Source organism: Nicotiana tomentosiformis, chromosome 1 (assembly GCF_000390325.3).
Source record: "Nicotiana tomentosiformis chromosome 1, ASM39032v3, whole genome shotgun sequence".
NCBI lineage: Eukaryota > Viridiplantae > Streptophyta > Magnoliopsida > Solanales > Solanaceae > Nicotiana > Nicotiana tomentosiformis.
In genome coordinates this window covers 102881193-102901159 of record NC_090812.1, presented here as the reverse complement: position 1 = coordinate 102901159, position 19967 = coordinate 102881193, and the positions used below count along the sequence as shown (strand labels likewise).

Sequence of the window (19967 nt, the reverse complement as noted above, 5' to 3'; positions counted from 1 at the left end):
TGTGCAAGCCAGACTCATGCCCGTGGAGAACAACAATGACTGCACTCGAGCTCGAGTGTGTGTCATATTCTTTTTGATGACTGGCATACCCATTAATGTGGGTGAGATCATGCTCGGTGAGATGGCCCGCACGCGATTTGGGCTGCAGATTAGGAGGTTCTTCTTCGGCAACTCGCTCACGCAATATATGTTTTCCCGAGGGGTGCCGGAGTACCCAGGGTATGATGAGGTGTTGGAGGCGCCTACAGGACTGTTGGACATCACATCCTTGTTGGAGATGTCGTCTAAGCTCACTCAGGCATCACGGAATGAACGAGACGAGAACTTCCACAGTACCTCTATAACTTTTTAAATTTACTCATGAGAAGGGTTGGTATTTCAGACGAGGAGCGTATGCATTTACGCAATGACTTGTCGAGCTCATCCAAGGAGATGTTGGGGATTGCACCTGGCAACCCAGTTCACTCGTCGGAGGATGCAAACACTATCAAGGGCTTAGACACAGAGGACGAGGTGGGTGATGATGTTATGGGGCCCCTGGCTTTGGTGCCTCTAGGACCTGATGATGATGTACCCGGAGCTACGGATGGAGGGCATGCTGAGGAGGAGGACTCCGATTGACAGGGAGTTTTCTTTTCACCCTACTCTATTTTATATTTTTATATGCATTGGGGACTATGCATAATATAAGTGTAGGGTGGGAGGAATACTACTTGTGATGTACTTGTATAAATGATATCTAGTTTTAGTCTAGTTTGTTTTAGAATATATATATATATATTAGAAAAGGCTCGAACTTTTCCCGACGATGGATCTTTTGGACAATTTTCTTGAGGTATAGAGTCTGATTATAAACACCAAAAAGATTTTTTTTTTTTTTTGGATAGTTAGGTAGTATCCCTTGATTTTTCTTTGGGTGCCGGTTCTTTTCCAAGGGTGTAGCTCAAACCGGGTACTTAATTATTTTTAGAGTAGGTTAGGAAGACTACTGAGTTGCTCTGAGCTACTTAGTGACATGTTTGGTGCTGGCACATTAGGCTATGACATACATTCTATCTTCCCGTGTATTTGGTTTGAATTGTGACACCTAAGTAAAGTAAATAGCCTATTTTGTGATTTTTTTTCTCAATTATTTGACTTGTATGCCATATAGTGCATATTGATTGAATTTTCTCAATTATGTGTGCTTGCTTGACTTGAGAGTTGAACAGAACCGTCTTGATTGAGTCATGTGCAATGTGTGTGGGAGGAGTTGTGATCTTCTGTGCTATCCTGTGTAGTCTAAAACTTGCCCCGTGTGTTAATCGAAGCGAAATTGTTAAGTTGTACTAATCTAGGAGATGATGTAGGTGTTTCTTTCTTGATCATATATGTGCTTGTCACATAAAAATAAAATTTTCCGTTGCTAGCCCCCTCGGGCCTATAGACCTTTCTTTTGGCACCCACATTATAAGCCTTACCCCTATTTTGTTCTTAATTTGAGATTGTTGAACCTTTACCTCCTAAGGAACTTAGTCGCTAAAAGAAGTAAAGTGAGAGATTTGGGGAGTAGCTTTCGAGTGGAACCATGGAAGGGCTCTTTGGTGCACTAAAGTTGACATCAAAAGTCACTAGCTGATGAACTTTAATGTATGGAGTGTGTGAAGAAAAAAAAAAGAGAGAGAGAAAGAAAAAGAAAAATTGCAAGAAAGGAGGGAAAAAAAAAGGATAGTCAAAGTATGTAGAAAAATATACACCTTCAAATCTTATTAATTTGTGCTAGTGGGAGTATAGAAGTGCTTAATGAAAGTAAGGGTTATGTTGTGTATGGGTTGTGGAAAGTGAATTGGTTGAGAAGAATATGTGCTCGAATTGTGAGTGTAGTGTATTAAAGTGCTTAGAAGGGTTAGTCACTATTTCTAAATGTATCATACTCGTCCCTTGGCCTACATTACAATCTTAAAGTACTAATTGATTCTAGATTTGGCTATCTTAGATTAGTAGAGATGTACACTACGGGAAAGCTTATGGTACGACCACGGGATGCATATAAATATTTTGTGAGAATGAGCAAATTTTGTTCAATTGTGTGATGTCCTTAATTTATATTCAAAAGCATATTTGAATGAGTGGACTAGTTTATATTCACTCTTTTGTTTGTTGGTGAGGGCACATGATCTTATGAATGATTGGTAATGTTGTAAACTTTTCTTGTTGGGTGAGTGCGCGCGTTGAGGGTGCTTATTGGTAACAAGTCGATTTTTGAGGTTGGGTGGTTACAAATAGGTTGTTGGAATTGATTGAATTGACATGTTATACTTGAGTAGGATTAAAACGGGAAGAATGTGTATTTGGTATGTTCATACTTGATTGTCGGTATTGATCATAGTCAAGGGTAGAGTGTATGGTTAAAAGATGAAGTGCTCTTCTATAGTTGAGATTTGTACGTAGTTGGGGGTATATTTGATAGTCCCATTGCTTGAGGACGAGCAAGAGTTTAAGTGTGAGGTGTTGATGTTTAGCTTAAAATATACTCCCTCCGTTTCAATTTATGTGAACTTATTTCTTTTTTAGTCCGTGCTAAAAAGAATGACCTCTTTCCTTATTTGGAAACAATTTATCTTTATGCAATGATTTATAGCCACACAAAATATATGTGCCTCGTTTTATACCACAAGTTCAAAAGTCTTCTCTTTTTTCTTAAACTCCGTGCCCAGTCAAATGGGTTCACATAAATTGAAACGGAGGGAGTATATATTTATATGTATATCGCCTCATATTTTACTCTTATTTCGTGGATTAAGGATGTAAAGTGTATTGATTTATATTAATTCGATGTGTTTTTATGTGTAGGAATCATCTGGAAGCAATTGGGGGCAAAAGGTGCGAGATTAGAGCCAAAACGGATGAAAAAGGGGAAGGGGGCATTTCCAGCGCCCCACGCTACCTGTGGCGTCCCAGACAGAATGAGCAATTTACCAGCACCAGGGACGGCGCCTAGCGCTGGGCTGGACGCTGGTGACAGGATTTCTGTCCAACTTTTTCCGGGACAAGGTTATTTCGGCCCTAAACCTATCCAACATGTATAAAAGCAAGACTAAGCTTATTTTTAGAGAGGGGACGCCACTTTGAAGGGGGAATACACACGAGAAACATTCGGTAGCGAAGAGATTTTAGTTTTCTTCATCTTTTCTTAGTATTTTCAATTATCCAATACTTATGAAATTGTTTGCTATTATCATGAGTGGCTAAAACCCATAGTTCTGGGGTTGTGATTTAGCCATGAATATTGTTGTTTAACGTTGACTTAACCTTGATTACAATTCACTAATATATGATTGTTTCTTCAATTCTGTGATTAATTGCTTAATTGTCTGGGCAGCAGTTAGGTTCTATTTACTATCTATGCTATGCTTGGGAAAGCCATGTTTAGATTAGATAAGAATTGAAGAGAGCATGATCTTAACTCTTATGAAATTGTTTGCTATTATCATGAGTGGCTAAAACCCATAGTTCTGGGGTTATGATTTAGCCATGAATATTGTTGTTTAATATTGACTTAACCTTGATTACAATTCACTAATATATGATTATTTCTTAAATTCTGTGATTAATTGCTTAATTGTCTGAGCAGCAGTTAGATTCTATTTACTATCTATGTTATGCTTGGGAAAGCCATGTTTAGATTAGATAAGAATTGAAGAGAGCATGATCTTAACTCTTAGGGGGGCGGATTTGTGGTTAGGATAGGAGTATACCTAGTCACCGTGCTTAATTAAATATTGTAATCTTAATGCGTTCTTAATAGATTGATTTCATAGGAATATAGGCATTAATCTATTTTGAATAGGCGAGTAGTACTTCGGGAGAAGGCTATGAGAGCAATTATCGATTAATTAGCAACCATGAATGAATTGTATGGAAGGGAGAGTTAACTAGAACACAATAGGATTGGTGAATCGATCACGACCCTAGAATATTTGTCTCTATTGAATACATAACAATCATTTTACTACTTGATAATTTAGTATTACTCAGAATTATAGTTTAGTATAATCACATTCTTGAACTCGAATTTGGCTTGACTGAATAACAATCTTGGTGAATTTAGTGGGTAGTTGATATAAGTCTCTGTGGGTTCGATACTCGACTTATCATTTTATTACTTGTACGACCACGTATACTTGCGTGTGCATTTGGGAGCAACAATAGTACTAGATCTCAATAATTTTGTTGAATGATAAATTTGTTCCAAATGGCAGTAGCTACCAACAAGTGATCAGTAATCTTTGAATTTTTAAGAAATGTATGGCACGGAAATTGGCCGTTAGGGTTGGCACCTTGATGGTTATGTGAAAGAGCAAGATTGATATATATATTTCCTTTATAAGATTTTGTTACAAGATGTGACTTCCTTTACAAGATTTACCTTTTCTTATTTGATCCTGCTTTTCCATCTTTGGCTCTAGTCTTACCAAAATCTAACTTGCTTTATTAATTATTAATTAGTTTAAAAAAAAAACTACCCTGCTCATGAGAAAGGGGTTTTTATTTACTTACCGCCCCTTTTGCTCGCTCTTCAATCTCCATGAAATGAAAGCTAGGATAAGGAAGATGTGTTTAATTCAATAGTAATGTTTATGTATTTCTTTGTCTTAACGTGCTCTTCTTGGATCTATTACAATTTTATTCTCAAGTACTAGCAATATCATAAAATTATTGAAAGTATCAATATTAGTTTCAAATGCTATGTTGTTAATTACGTCGAGTTAGTATTAATAATCAATTCAGGATTAGTTCGAATGAGTTATTTAAGGTCCCACAGAATTAGAATCATTCCTAAAAAATTAATCAGAAAAAAAAAAGTGGTGGAGGAGAGGTTGTTATGAGACAATCATGCGCGATTGATATTTCACTTTCCTATCTTTTGCAACTGTGGTGGACCGACAATGACCACTCACATCCCTCCCTTTTCCTCATAACGAAAAATAAATCACTTATTTCTTCTCTTGGACATAAAACAAAGGTCTATCACTTGGTGGTTCACATGTCATAAGATATTCTTTTCACTACCAAAGAATGTAGTCGAATATTGTCCGGATTGAATTATTCTTAATCAAAAGTTTCGAGTTAGATTGAATAATTTTGAAACAGAGAACTCTTTGCTTTAGGTAACTATCTGATATGATTCTGAATTAGTTAAATTAATATGTTTTCCATTACTGAATAGCTAAACCAAAAAAGAAAAAGTTTAACAAAGAAATTAAATAATAGCATAAAGTTGGTAGACTGGATCATGAGAGGGTGGCCTACTTGCCTGGTATGAGGATAGGAACACGGCTTAGCAAACATGTGCACCTTGCTTGCAACTTAAACAATGTGAAGGCCCAATGTTACGTACTTTCTTTCACCATATGTTTCCTTATTAATTGGTAAAAAAAACGTTTGGTTCAAAATACGACTTAATTCATTTTAATTCCTTTGTTCACAGACAGATTGCCACCGGGGACGGATGCACACTTAACAAAGCGGTGTCACGCGACATCGCTTCGTGATTTTTTTTTACTAAATATATATATTAATACTGTAAGGAAACAAATAAGTAGAAAATAATAACATCACTTAGACATAGATTGTGTCTTGATGTGATAGTTATGTGCTTAATTTTGCTTTAAGATGCAACAAAACCAACCCCTGATTGCCACTGCCCTCCACTCTCCTCCTCCTTCATTCCTTTGAAAATTGATAATTGAATGTAATTTCTCTTATTTTCCAATGTAATAGGAGTAATAGAAATGAGACTCAATAACATATTTGGAAAAACAAAAGAAGACGTTGTAGTCCTATTACATATACATGAACAACAGTATCACGAGTTCGTATCATTATTAATTAGCTGGTAAAAAGTTATCCGCACTTGGTATATATACCAATCTAATTAGCTTTTTTAAGCACTTCCTAGTGTAACTTTTTTACCTTTTATTTATGTGAGACAGGCATCTCTTTAATGGATTGTTACTGAAATCTCTATAAAGGTTCCAATAGATAAGGAGTTTATGAATAATCTTGGCTTTTGTTTCTTAATACAGTAAAGTTATTCATCTTCTTTTAATTACTCTTAAGGTGATCAACTTTATTTAACTATGACCTTTGCAAGATCATGTTTTCTCATTTAACTAGATGAGGACTCTATTATGCTTTCAATTTTATAAAGTAGCATGGACTAATACAGAGTGCTATACTGGTGACTTTAATCACATGGTGTAACTGCAGCAATTAATTTAGTAGAGTGCTATACTGGTGACTTTAATAGGAAAACTGTAAATAATTTTCTTTGACCTTATTTGGACTTAGCTAGTAGCTACGATCTATCAAAATTAAAAAATTCCCCAGCCTAAATTAATTGCTGCAGTTACACCATGTGATTGATTTTCGGTTAGGTACATCATATGTTTGTTAGGTAGTTTGGAGTATTACATACTAGCAAAGATCCTGTTCCGACCAAACGCACACGCAAGTATACGCGATCGTCAAGTAATAAAGTGATAAGATAGAGTGCCGAACACACGAGGACTTGTTATCAACTATTAATTAAATTAGATTATCCTAATTATCTAAACAAGAATTGAACCCAAAAGTAGTGATGCTAAAGTAATTAAACTAAAAAGAAAATAAATATAAACTCTGAACAAAGGAAGATTTTTATGTTATCAATGTAATGAAAACGATCCAGGGTTATGGGCTATCTAACATTCCTATTGTATTTTTTAATTGAATTGACTAACTAATTCATCTAGCTTATTGGTTGACAGGGTTAATATTGCTCATAATAATCTGTCGAGTTCCTACTCGCCAATTCAAGCTAACCTAACGCCTATATGTCTATGGAGTTAGAACTAGCAAGAACGCATCATGTACATCAACCAAACAAGGCAATTAGGTATATGTCTATCCTAACCGTGAATCTGTTCCCCGATACCCAGGTTCAAGAACTTTCTCTACTCAATCCTATGTGCAACTTTCAAGTAAAATTCTAGATTCGTAGATAGTATTTAATTGGTGATCAAGCAATTAAATAATTAAGCGCAAGATTGAATAAACAAATCAATATGATAAATCAAGAAAGCAAAATCAACGTCCGAATAACAATAGTCATGAAAGAACCACAACCCTAGAACGTGAAGTTTAGCTCCACATAGACATGGTAGCCAAACAACAAATCATACAAAGAAACATAAAAATTACTAAGTTTAGTATAAGAAAGATGAATTTCGGCCTCCACGGCAGCTCTGTGTTGTCCCCTTGTCAAAAGTTACTCTAAAAAACGCTCTTCTCCCTCCAAAATAGGTTTAGGACCCCTTTTATACGAATTGGGGGTGTATAGGACCGAAATAACCAAGTCCCAGACAAAATTGGACAGGTCCCGCCTTCAGCGTCCAGGGCAGTGCGAGGTGCTGGCCCTGGCGCAGAAACCAATGCCTGTTTGGACATAAAAAAAATTACTTTTTTCGAAATTTTTTTACTTTTTTTCGAAATCAGTGTTTGGCCATAAAATTTTCAATTTTCACTTAAAAATGAATTTTGGAATTTTTTGAAAATTTGAAAAACTCCAAAAAAATTATTTTTTAAAATTTTCACTCATATCACTCACAAAACTTCAAAAATAACCCAAATATTCATGTCCAAACATAACTATAATTTTCACATACCATTTTCACTTAGAAAATTATTTTCCCTTTTTTTTGGAAATTTTACATTTCTTATGTCCAAACGCCCTCTAAATCTTTGCCTTCAAATTCCTTTGTGTTTCGCTGCTTGAATTCATTCCTTGCCCAACTTTTCCATTCTTTGTGTACTTGTAACCAAACTTTGACGCCTTCCATTATTAAAATTTCAATTTGTCTTTTCCAATCACATTTTTAGTTTGCTTAATTTAACTCTTGTAGTGATTCTCCAATTTGAGAACAAAGAGTTCCACATTCAATTCTTCAACTAAAGTCTCCAATGCCTCAAATTTTAATTACGTTGCCATGCATAACTAACTTTTACTTCTTCATTTTTCTCCAAATTTCATCTTCAAAGTACCTACATTATCCATTAAAACTCAAATAAATATAAAACTCCATAATCAAGCTAAGTTGGGCATATTCAATATCAAATATAACCAAAAAACGGTAAAATGAGAGTAAATTAATATCGAAACATATGAAAATATGCCTAACATCAGATCCCAAGCACGATTTTCCGTTTTGTTTTCCCAAAAAATGTCAAATGAAGGCAAAGTGAAAATAATTGTGAAAATATGAAACTCTCCTAAATTCGAAGACATTCACATGTTTATTTGATCTTATATATAACACGTACATTTATTTGTTAGTCTTATATTTTACAAGTAAAAATAATGTATAACTTGCATCGTTTCTTAATGAAGACTTTGAATGTCCAAATTTTAACTGTGCTATTCTGGTATAAAGTTAATGAACTTGTAATCAAAAGAATTCGAGTTGTCTAAGGCCGGTAGAAACTCATAACAAAACCAATTCGAGATGAGAAGAATGTTGCTCAAATTTTAGTAAAGCATAAAGAATTTTTGGACTTTGGGTATGTTTGGTACGAACGAAAATATTTTTCATGTTAAAATATTTTCCTAGAAAATATTATTCATGGGAAATCAGTGATTTTATTACTTATTTTCCCTTGTTTGGTTAGTGAATGAAAAAATAATTTCGAAAAATATTTTCTAGTGCTTGGTTAGAGAGTAGAAAATATTTTTTAGGAAAATAATTTTTTGTGCTACTCTCCTCATCTCCCATCCCCCAAGTCCTTATGTTTCATGTGCTTCCCCCCAAATACCCAATATTTCCATGACTCTATTTTCTTCAAGAATTTAATTATTATTCAAAAAATTCATACAAACTCAAAGGAACTAGCGTGTTGTTTTACTTTTTTTATGCAAAACCAACATTGAAATTTATGCTCCATGAAAATAAAGTACTCATTTTGTTGAAATAAAAGAAAATACTTTTTTCTACATCATGAAAAGAAAATACTCTTTTTGTTGCAATAAAAGAAAATACTCATTTTGTTGAATGAAAGAAAATACTTTTTTTGTTGCAATAAAAAAAAATACTTTTTACTATATCATTTTGTTGAAATGAAAGAAAATACTTTTTACTACATCATTTTATTGAAGTGAAAGAAAAGATTTTTTTTCTACATCATGAAAAGAAAATATTTTTTTTGTTAATACGAAAAAAATATATATATATATCACGAAAAGAAAATACTCATTTGTTGAAATGAAAAAAAAAACTCTATCTATAACATGAAAAGAAAGTACTATTAATAATATTTCTATTTAGGGTAGGGTGGGGTGTGGGGGTGGGTTCGTGGGGATGAGAAATGGGGGAAGGTTGGAAAAGAGTTTTGGAAAATATTTTCCAAATTGGAGAAAAATATTTTTCAAAATATTTAAGCCAACCAAATATGAAAAAATTATAAAATATTTTCGGAAAAATATTTTTCACATACCAAACACACCCTTTATCTTCATTATTTGAATTAGTAAAATATTGTATATACTATTAGATCTAGTTCAATTATTTCTATACATCGATAGTGTAAATATTTCATTATTTGGAAAACTGAAACAAAAAGTTGAAAAGATAGTTGTGACTTGTGAAAAAAAAGAAAAAACAATGCAAAAGACTATCTGAGGAAGTCCTAGTAAACACAAAACACAAGTAAAACCTCATTTAATTATGAGCACCAAAGTGATCCATACCCTTAACTTTTACGACATCTTAAAATATATATATATTGGCTCAACTTCCCCACTCTTCTCACTCTACTCTTTAGTTTTCTTCCTTAGCCTTTCCCATTTGACCATTTCCTGCACCTCTCTCATCAACCATACAATATGCCAAGAAATACACTTGGAACAAACCTTAATCTTTGTTTCACTAAACTCAAACGTCCATTGCCACTACAATCCCCCAACCTTAATAATGAACATAAACAAGATCATAGTACGCATTTTTGCAACTCTATTAAAAACTTTAACTCCCTTTACGACTTATCATTAGACTGCAATTCCAATCCCACATCGTCGTCTACCTATTCCACCGCTATCTCCGATGAATACGATTGTATTTCGGAATTAGCCACTATTCCTGATTTAGCCACTGTTTATGCTTCCCAACGTTTCTTTTTTGCATCACCTGGCCATTCCAACTCTATCATTGACTCATCATCATCATCGTCCATGTCATCTTCTTTGGCATCAACTTCATCGTCGGTAGAACCGCCGGAATCCGACACCGTTATCGACGGCAGCATTGCAATTCCGACGTACTCGCCGGACCCGTATTTGGATTTCCGACGATCAATGCAAGAAATGGTGGAGGCGCGTGAGTTGAGTGATATAAGAGACAATTGGGATTCGCTACATGAGCTTCTCATGTGTTACCTTACATTAAATCCGAAGAGTACACACAAGTACATAATTGGTGCATTTGCCGACCTTATTGTCTGCCTCATGTCATCAAAATGTAATTGCCCAAAATCACATTTAGATCCATTGGCCGGCAGCACAAGTAAGTCGTCCTGTTCACAAAAATGCATTCTTGATTACAAGATTAATCCTAGTGAATAATTTATTTGAGTAATTCGATATTGTACAATGTACTCAGTAAAATAATCGAGATGTACTCTTTATAAAAAATTATTAGCAGTAAGCATTTTGCATAATTTTGGGCAGCGCAGTTGATGAACATGTACATTATGGTGGAGATATTAATTTGGTACCCTCCTAAACAGCTGTTGTCTTGAATAGTATGAATCCAAGCTTCTTTTATCATCCTTTTTCAGTATCTTGTCTCTGTTGGAGTATTTGTTTTTTCCACCTTTTCCAGATCCTAATGCAGAAGTCACTTGCAACGAAAGTACTTCCTCGAATATCCCTTACTATTTTTTTGACTATTTTGAATTTAAGTTTCATCACCTTCCATATAAAAAAAATTTGTATTATCAGATTACATTTACTTGTTGTAGCAAATAATCTACCTTGGTTTCAAGATTATCTATATTTTGTATAACTTGATAATTTCTTTACGCTAAGGGGTCGTTTTGAATGATGTATTTTTTCAACTTGTGTATTACTAATGCAAGTATTAGTTATATAACCTATTTGGTATTATCCTATGTATAACTAATACATAGAAAACTATGGTATTAGCAATACCCAAGGCTATTAATGCATGCATTAGCATGGTTAAAGATAAAATTATCCTTAAATTCCCTTAAAGTTAAAGAATATGGAGAGTATTTTTGTAAACAACTAATTTTCTTACAAACTATGCAATGCATTTTAATTTTTAATACACCATATCAAATAGTGGATAAGTAATAATTATTGCATTACTAATTTTTACATTACTAATACACTTTATTCGATACTATTTTTATATACCCCACAAACTGTTGGATTTTGCATCTTTTACTGCTACTGTTTTCTAGAATAATTAGTTATTTAGTTTTAGAAGGAGTCTGCTAGAAGATTTAAAATTTTAATTATAGTAAGAATTTAGTAATTTAGTTGTAGGAGGAGTCTATTACTTTATTTATTTGGCTATTTAAAGCCCTATGATTAATAAAATTTGAGAGACAGTTTTTCAATCTTATTTTCAACCTTCTTGCTGCTTGCATATTTTTTCTAAAATCTATAACAGTGGTATCAGAGTCTCCATTGATCTTGACGGATCTCTGAATTCGCTGAAAAATAACCAATTTCAACCACTTTTAAACTATACGCATTTTTACCCATACCGATTTTTAATCAAATTTTTAACAATGGCAAGTAGCGGTCTCTCTTTGAATACCCCACAAACTTTCACTGGTGAAAACTATCAGATTTGGTCAGTGAAAATGAAATCTTATCTTGAAACTTATGATCTATGGGAAGTTGTAATGGAAGACAAACTTATACAACCACTTCCTGCAAATCCTACCCTTGCCCAAATCAAAGCTCATTCAGATGAGAAAATCAAAAAATACAAAGCCAAAACTATAATTCAAAATTCAGTTGCAGATTCAATCTTCTCTAAAATCATTGCATGTGAGACAATAAAAAAAACTTGGGAAACACTTAAACAGGAGTATCAAGGAAGTGAATGAGGCAGACAAAATCAGATTTTAAATTTGAAAAGAGATTTTGAATCTCTTAGAATGCAAGATGATGAGACCATCGCTAAGTATTCTGACCGAATTTCTTTAATTGTCAATAAAATCAAGTTACTTGACGAAGATTTCAAAGATGACAGGGTAATTGAAAAAATTCTTGTGACAATTTTCGAGAGATTTGAATCCAAAATTTCCTCTCTGGAAGAGTCTAAAGATCTCTCTATCATCTATGTTGCAGAATTAATAAGTGCCCATCAAGCACAAGAGCAAAGAAGGGCCTTCAGATAAGACAAAGTTACTGAGGATATTTTTTATGCGAAACACCAAAAAGAAAAAGTCGATTATCCTTATTGCAAATATTGTAAAAAAAAAAATACTTAGAAAAATTTTGTTGGTAGAGACCTGATGCATTATGTGAAAATTGCAAACGAAAAGGTCATGTTACAAAAGTGTGCAAGTTCAAAGATGCTCATGCACAAGCACTAATAGCAGAAGAAAGAATTGAGGATGACCTTCTTTAGACTGCAGCAACAGAAGCAAAGAGGAGTATTGGATTTTGCATCTGTTACTGCTACTGTTTTCTAGTATAATTAGTTGTTTAGTTTTAGGAGGAGTCTGCTAGAAGATTCAGAATTTTAATTATAGTAAGAGTTTAGTAATTTAGTTGTAGGAGGAGTCTAATACTTTATTTATTTGGCTATTTAAAACCCTATGATTAATAAAATTTTAGAGACAGATTTTCAATCATATTTAACCTTCTTGGTGCTTGCATATTTTTTTAAAATTGCATAACACAAACGACCCCTAATAATACATATTCCTTCCGTTTCAATTTATATGAACTTATTTCCTTTTTAGTCTGTGTCAAAAAGAATGACCTCTTTCCTTATTTGAAAATAATTTACCTTTATATAATGATTTATAGCCACACAAAATATATATGTCTCATTTTACACCACAAGTTTAAAAGTCTTCTCTCTTTTCTTAAATTTTGTGCTCAGTCAAATGGGTTCACATAAATTGAAACGGAGGGAGTATAACTTATAGTATTCTTTTTAATTTTTGAACTAGTCTTTTGGAAATGGCAGAAGCTTAGGTTCAGTAGGCTCTAGTAGGGTGGAGCTTCCTCTGCAGTGCTATATGCTTTCCTTTTAACTAGGCTTCTTTATGGCAGAGGACAGAGTCCCAAAAGCTTTCTGCTTTTCTTTTTCGGGTATTGTAATTTTGCAGTTGTAGCCCAACATGCAAAACCAAGAATTACAGACTAGTTAACCCTTAGTAATGAAGAAATTTTTCTTTCGACCTACTTTTATATTAAATGAGTCTCAGTAAGTCATACTATTAACTACAAAATGGAGTAACTAAAATTAAATATAAGATGGATTAGAAGGAGTATCTCATACTTGTGTTAGTTGCTACACCAATAAATGAAAGATGTGTTCTTCCTACAGATTTATCACTTAATCACAGTTAAAACTATGTATTTTTACCTTAATTTACAATTATAAAGGTACAATATATTAATCTAACAAGGTAGAATGCATTATCGCTTTTAAGTACTTCCTCCATTCACTTTTACTTGGCACGTTTTGATTTTTCACGCCCTTTAAGAAATAATAAATGAAGTACAAATTTTATCATGATACTCATATTAATTTATGTATTTTTTATTGGATTTGAGAAAATAATTTGAAATGAGTAATAAATAAAAAAAAATGTATTCTTTTAATATGTGTAAATTGATAAGTAAAAATAAAATTTTATTTTTAATATACATGTTAATTAAAAGTGAACGGAGAGAGTATATAAGGTTAGTAACATGTAACCCCCTACAGAACTTGAAACTAGGAGCTATCTAGCTGGTTACGCCTTAAACGGTCAATTAGTCTGTTGTGCTTCTTGAGATGTGTCACTTTTACAAAGAACTTAAGATTTCGAGATTCTAATATTTCTTCCTTTTCTTTTACGTTTCTTCTTGTTCTTTTCTTTTGTAGTGGAGTAAAGTGTTACTCCTATAAAAAGTCACATTTCTATTAAGGGATCATTTGGTTATACATGCTAGTTACGAATAATATTGCATAAGATTATTTATGCCGTAACTAATAATACAGAAATGGTTACGCGATGACTAAGAATAATGTAAGGATTGTTATGAGAAAATATTATTCTTATTCATGTAATGTTAATACATACATTCTTATCTCATAGTGTAATTAAATAACAAATTCTCGCACAACTTAGATTATTAGCAACGTGAAATTTAATGAGGTCAACAATGCTATATTAAGTTTTGCAGCATTATTTGGCGTGACCAATTAAATATTGTATATATTATGAATTATATTCTGAAATCATTTTTGTTAATAAAGGAAAACAAACGATAAAGAAACCACATCTTCTAGTCTGGGGATAATAAACCAGTACAGCACATCAGGATGGCAACAAAACCTGTGGGCACACAATTTCTTTTAGAGTTCAAAATTATCTTTATCCGTTGAAGTTTCAAAAGAAAAGAAAATCATTGAAGTTTGTCTCTGGTGCAGTGATATATAATACTTAATTTGCTATCTACAACCGTACTATATATAAATACAGTGATTATTCTGACACCATGTTATATTAACCAGATGATTGCTTCATCAGTAATTTTTATATATTATGCCAAAACGGTGATAAATATATGGCATGCTTTGAATAAAAAACTTGCAGCTTTAAGACAAAAGCAGTAAATCTTTGTTTCGTTTTTCACTTTGATTTTTGCTGTTTGGGTGAAAACATTAAATATCACTGTTGCTCAGGATTCTGTCATGAGAATATATATGAGATACATCAGTAAAATGCATGTGGTATTTTAATAGTTTAGTTCAGAGATGCCAATTTTGCCAGTGAAACATGACTTGGTTTCTGAACACAAGTTGGGTTATAATTGGTTTATAATTCCAATTATTAAATTGGCTTGGTGTTAGAACAGCAAGTCTCATGTGCTTTTTTTTTTTTTTTTTTTTACATTTCTTATTTTCTTCCCTCTTCTGTCTGTTATTTTATTTTCTCCTTTGTCTCTTTCGAAAGAGACTACCAGAAAAATTAGAAAATGAAGCTTATAGTCTTATTTGACAAAATAAATCTAATTTAATACTATAAACAAGAAATTGGTTACAAAAATGGTGGGGTAAGACTCAAGCATGCTAAATACTTTCTTTTTAGATTCCCACTTTTTGTTCAATGATAGACCAAATAAAGTACACATCACGGCCATAATCCTTCTGGCAAGTTTCAGCGATTCATCAAATCACCTTTTAGGATTTTATTATGAAACAAACATAGAAAAGGATGATTTTGTTCCATTGCTATGGCAAAGAGGTAAAAAGGACTGATGATCTCGTCATAAGAAATTACGGTTAGAAACAAAAATGATAACTTCACTATTTATGTACGACTATATGTATGATTTCATGCAAAATAGTAGGATTAAGTGAAATAAAAAATAGGTGTATCAGTATTAACACTACTTAAATAAGAATTGCGTAAAATCAAAGTCACTTTGCATTATAGATTTTTTTTTCAAACTAAAAACTTGACCAATGTGTACTGATCAGTAATGCTAATTCTGGAATCTAATATTAGAATATCGCATCAAATCCATGTATAAATTGCCGCATGTTTGATTCATCAACAGAACCCCTTAATGTATATGTGCAACAAAATAGAATCTGTTTGAATGTTAAATTGGTCTTTCTTTTTAACCTGCCATGAATATATATATCTACAATTAAGCCGGAATTTATAGGACAAAATGTAGTAAAAAATTACATTAAGATTCAAAGTTTTTTTTTTTCAAAAGAAGATCATAGGGCACTAGAACAGATATGTCCACCCCCTAGTGTTTTCAGTGGAAACTCTCCGCTCATGGACCAAAAGTGTAAATTTAGTTTCAAATCAAGTATATATAAACATTCGCATTATTATTGTAGAGAGTGAGAAAATTCTTTCCGAGATTGAACATTGTATGGGCCAAAAATTATCTTTGATATGATTAAAGCGAATCAACATTAAGAGGGCCTTCATGAGCTGCCATGTGTCACCGGTATGACTTCGACAAAGGCATGCCCAAGGTCGAAGTGGTCCCTTAAGATATGAAGGGGGAGCCGATGAGTTATTTAGGGTCGAGGAGTCATCGAAGATCAAGGTCCAGGTCGAGCACTCACCGTAGACAGAGTAAATAACGGTTACTATTAGGGTGTTTATGTATATGTTCCCTGTAAATAGAAAAAAACACAACGATATGGAACATAAGATATTCACGTGTAAAAAAAAACACTGACTCTCTATAGAATCTGGCATTATTGCAAACATACAATATATACTTTTTTCTTAAGATTCTTGTCTAACTTCTTCACTCTCAAGAACAATCTAAACATTCGAACGCTCATCAATCATTCATCATTGTCAGAAAGAACATCCAAATATCTCACCATTTTCGAGTGATTCACACATTCTTATTTACTTAAATGCTATTTATTGTTATTTAATATTATCCCCTTCTTTTGGGGTCATTGAATACTGCTAGTGTTGTCAACACTTATTGCTACTTGGATAATATACATATTATCTTACTACAATATTAATATTGGCTAAGATTGACTCTATTTTATTAAATCAAACTAGTGTAACGACTTCGCGCGGCCGTTAACAAAAGTCAAAATACAATAGAATCTTAGTCTCATAAAAATTTATGTAAATCATGACGTGTGAATTTTAATAATAGTAATGCTAAAATCTAGGGATATAAACCATCAGCATCTCTCTCTCTTAAAATTTAATATCTTTTAATGCTAAAAAGGTATGCTATTGATACTTAATTATGGTATCTAGATGATCTTTTTTTTTGTTATGTAATGGTGATTTGAGAGCTATTTTCATCTTTGGCATTTAGTAGAAATTGAATTTGGGGCATTTAGCTTCTGGAAGCTACTTTTATGTGTGTTACTGTATCAGAATTATGGGGCTCGGGTATTTAAATCAGAACATGAAGATAACATGAATTGATTCTTGGTTAAATTGTCTTTAATGTACCAATATTCAGTTAAAATATTATCTTGCGAGACCTCTGTCATAAAATAGATGTAGTGATGGTTGGAAAGGAACATATCATGGCTGCATAACATGAAACTTTATGAAGGTTTCATACTCAAGAAGCCATATATACAATGTAAGGTTTTAGATACAAAAAAGATATTTCAAAATTTTGTAATCTTTAAGATTCAAGTTTTTGCATATATATTGACAAAATTTTGGAATCAAAGCCAGGCCAGAAGAAAATTAATAGTACTACTAAATAGGCACAATTCAAAACTCATAATAATAAATAATAAAAAAATCATCTATTATTGCATTTGCATACAAGTTAAATATTCATAACATGCTAGAGGGAGTAGCAAAATTCACCACCATGACAAATATATCACATAAAGTCTATATATTTGCATACACATTAATCATTTCTGCTACAAAAAGCACTGACTATTTTATGAACCTTAGAGTTTCTCCAGCATCGCCTATATGGATTTATGGAATAGACCCTGACTTTCTTTCTTGTGGCTGTGAAATTCGTGACCGTTGATCTTTGTATTTTCAGCTTGAAGAGCAGAACTGTCCGATTTGAAGCAATACATTTGTAAATACAACATATTATTAAAAAAGTGTCTTTAACAAAAGTGAGAGGCAACGATGTTGGCAAAGAAAGCTCAAAAGGCTACTTCAAAAAAGGAAAAATGAAAGTCCATATAAAAACTGTCAAAGTCATTTAAGGTGTAATGATTTAGGGGATCAATGAGGCAACTTTTGGACTTCTTAACACATAAAACAAATAGGTAAAAGGGAAAATAGGAAAAGAAAAAAAAAAGAGATAAATATGTTTATTCGTCAAAGAGATTGACAATGATTATGCAAAATAAACGAAAAATATATATGAATCATACAAACTAAAGAAAGATCTCATTCAAATTATAGCTTTAACTTTAAAAATTGATACAAAAATAAAAATTAAGGAATAATGGATTAAAGGGAAAAGATTAATGAGAATAGTACCTAGGATGTTGAGACTGTAATACTCTCATTTTCTTTTCTTTTTTCTTTTTTTACAAAAGGAAGAAATCAGTAAAACTTGTCAGGTATTGAAGGATCCAATAGCAAAGAATCACATAATAGTACATCGAAACTCCAGATCAAAATTAACCAAAATCTAATAATTAAATGTTATATCCCTGGATATTTAACGGAAATGATAAACTAAAGGATAAAGTATGACTCAAAAAATAACATATAGTACTATTTATCAGCAAAAATTAGACAACATTTAACATATTTTTGACACGTTTTCCTTGATGACTCTGTACCACTTTCGCCTCAAAGGATATTGGTGGGAAATGGGACTCTGATGACGGAGAGTCCTCCCATTTTTTTCTATTATTACTAACAAATAGATGTTTACAATTATACAATAATTTTCTTTAGGAACACCAAGATAGTACTATAGAAAGTAAGCCTGTAATTTAATCAGTATATAAGTGTGGATGAGAGAACATACTAACATAGAATTAGGCTTCACTAATATATGGTGTGATTTCTGGAGCCCAAGAGCATTAAATTTTTTAGCACTCCTACATCACTGTTTTCATTGGTCACCATGCATTTTTCAAACACAATCATCAGTGAAAGTATAGAATAAATTGCAAATCTATGACCAGATTGAGGCAACGTCAGCAAGCATCAGTTTTTTTTACTATTTCAGATAGAGGACATGGGCAATCCGAAAAGAAGAACAAAATAAACCAATCAGGGAAAAGAAAACTATAGATGCTTAAACAATCAAATTTATAGAAAAAAAATTTAAGGTTAAAACCAAGAATATACATACGTTCAAGAGCATTCTCTGGAATTTCATTGTAGGCAAAAGATGGTACGTAGAATCTAAATGGTTGCTAACTTGCTGATAACTCTTCTACTCTGCATCGTCATCTTACAACTCTTCATTGCTTTTATTTATTAGCACACTAAATAAATAAGCTATTCCTATAAGAAAGGGAAAAAGAACCAAACAATGAGTGGAAAAAGATGAGATCTTGTCTTGGTAAATCAGGAGAAAATGCCATATTTTTATAATGTATGATACTAACCTTCCAAAGTTTAAGGAAACATTCAGCAAGTCAGAAAGTTGATGGTCTTCACCACCATGATACAGAAAATCTGCTTTTATCTCTTCAAAAACTATGTGATGGATTTTGTAATACTTCAAAAATTTTCCAAGGAGAGAATAAATAAAAGAACCAGAAAGTAAAGAGAGTATTAACAGTGAAATGCAAAAAAGTACTGTACAATTACTCTTAAATTTCCGCAGTAATTTCACTCTGGCTAATTTATTGATTTGCTCATGTATTAAACCTTAATAGTCATACTCATGGCCATCTTGGACTCAAAAGCTAGCCTTCTTCCGGTATGCACCATAATCTTAATCAGATTAATTTTTTATCAAGAAATTGCTTTCCCACTGCTTCTATTCTCATCCAAAAGTAGGCTTACACAGAAGCCACAATCTCATACCTATGCTTGAACCTTGAAAGATCATATCTTCAAATAAGTTCTATCGGAAAATAACTTTATTAACTTTTGAGTCAGAAATCAAGACTTCGCTTATGATTAATGTAGATAGAATCCAACAAAGCAAATAAATAGAGAATGAAAATAGGGTTTAAAGATAGAAACGATTAGCCAAGTTAATAAGGCCTTACCGTTACCAGGGATTTCGATCC

At 32.7% G+C, this 19967-nt stretch overlaps 2 protein-coding genes across 2 annotated transcripts; both read left to right on the top strand.

Moving 5' to 3' along the window:
• Nucleotides 1–9898: 9898 nt before the first annotated feature.
• On the top strand, nucleotides 9899–10633 carry LOC104109288 (transcription repressor OFP12-like). The gene has a single exon (XM_009618540.4). It carries the CDS (start codon nucleotides 9899–9901, stop codon nucleotides 10631–10633), a length of 735 nt encoding a protein of 244 aa, XP_009616835.2.
• Nucleotides 10634–11829: 1196 nt separating this feature from the next.
• LOC138907948 (uncharacterized) lies at nucleotides 11830–12153 on the top strand. Its single transcript, XM_070198577.1, has one exon. It carries the CDS (start codon nucleotides 11830–11832, stop codon nucleotides 12151–12153), a length of 324 nt encoding a protein of 107 aa, XP_070054678.1.
• Nucleotides 12154–19967: the final 7814 nt, after the last annotated feature.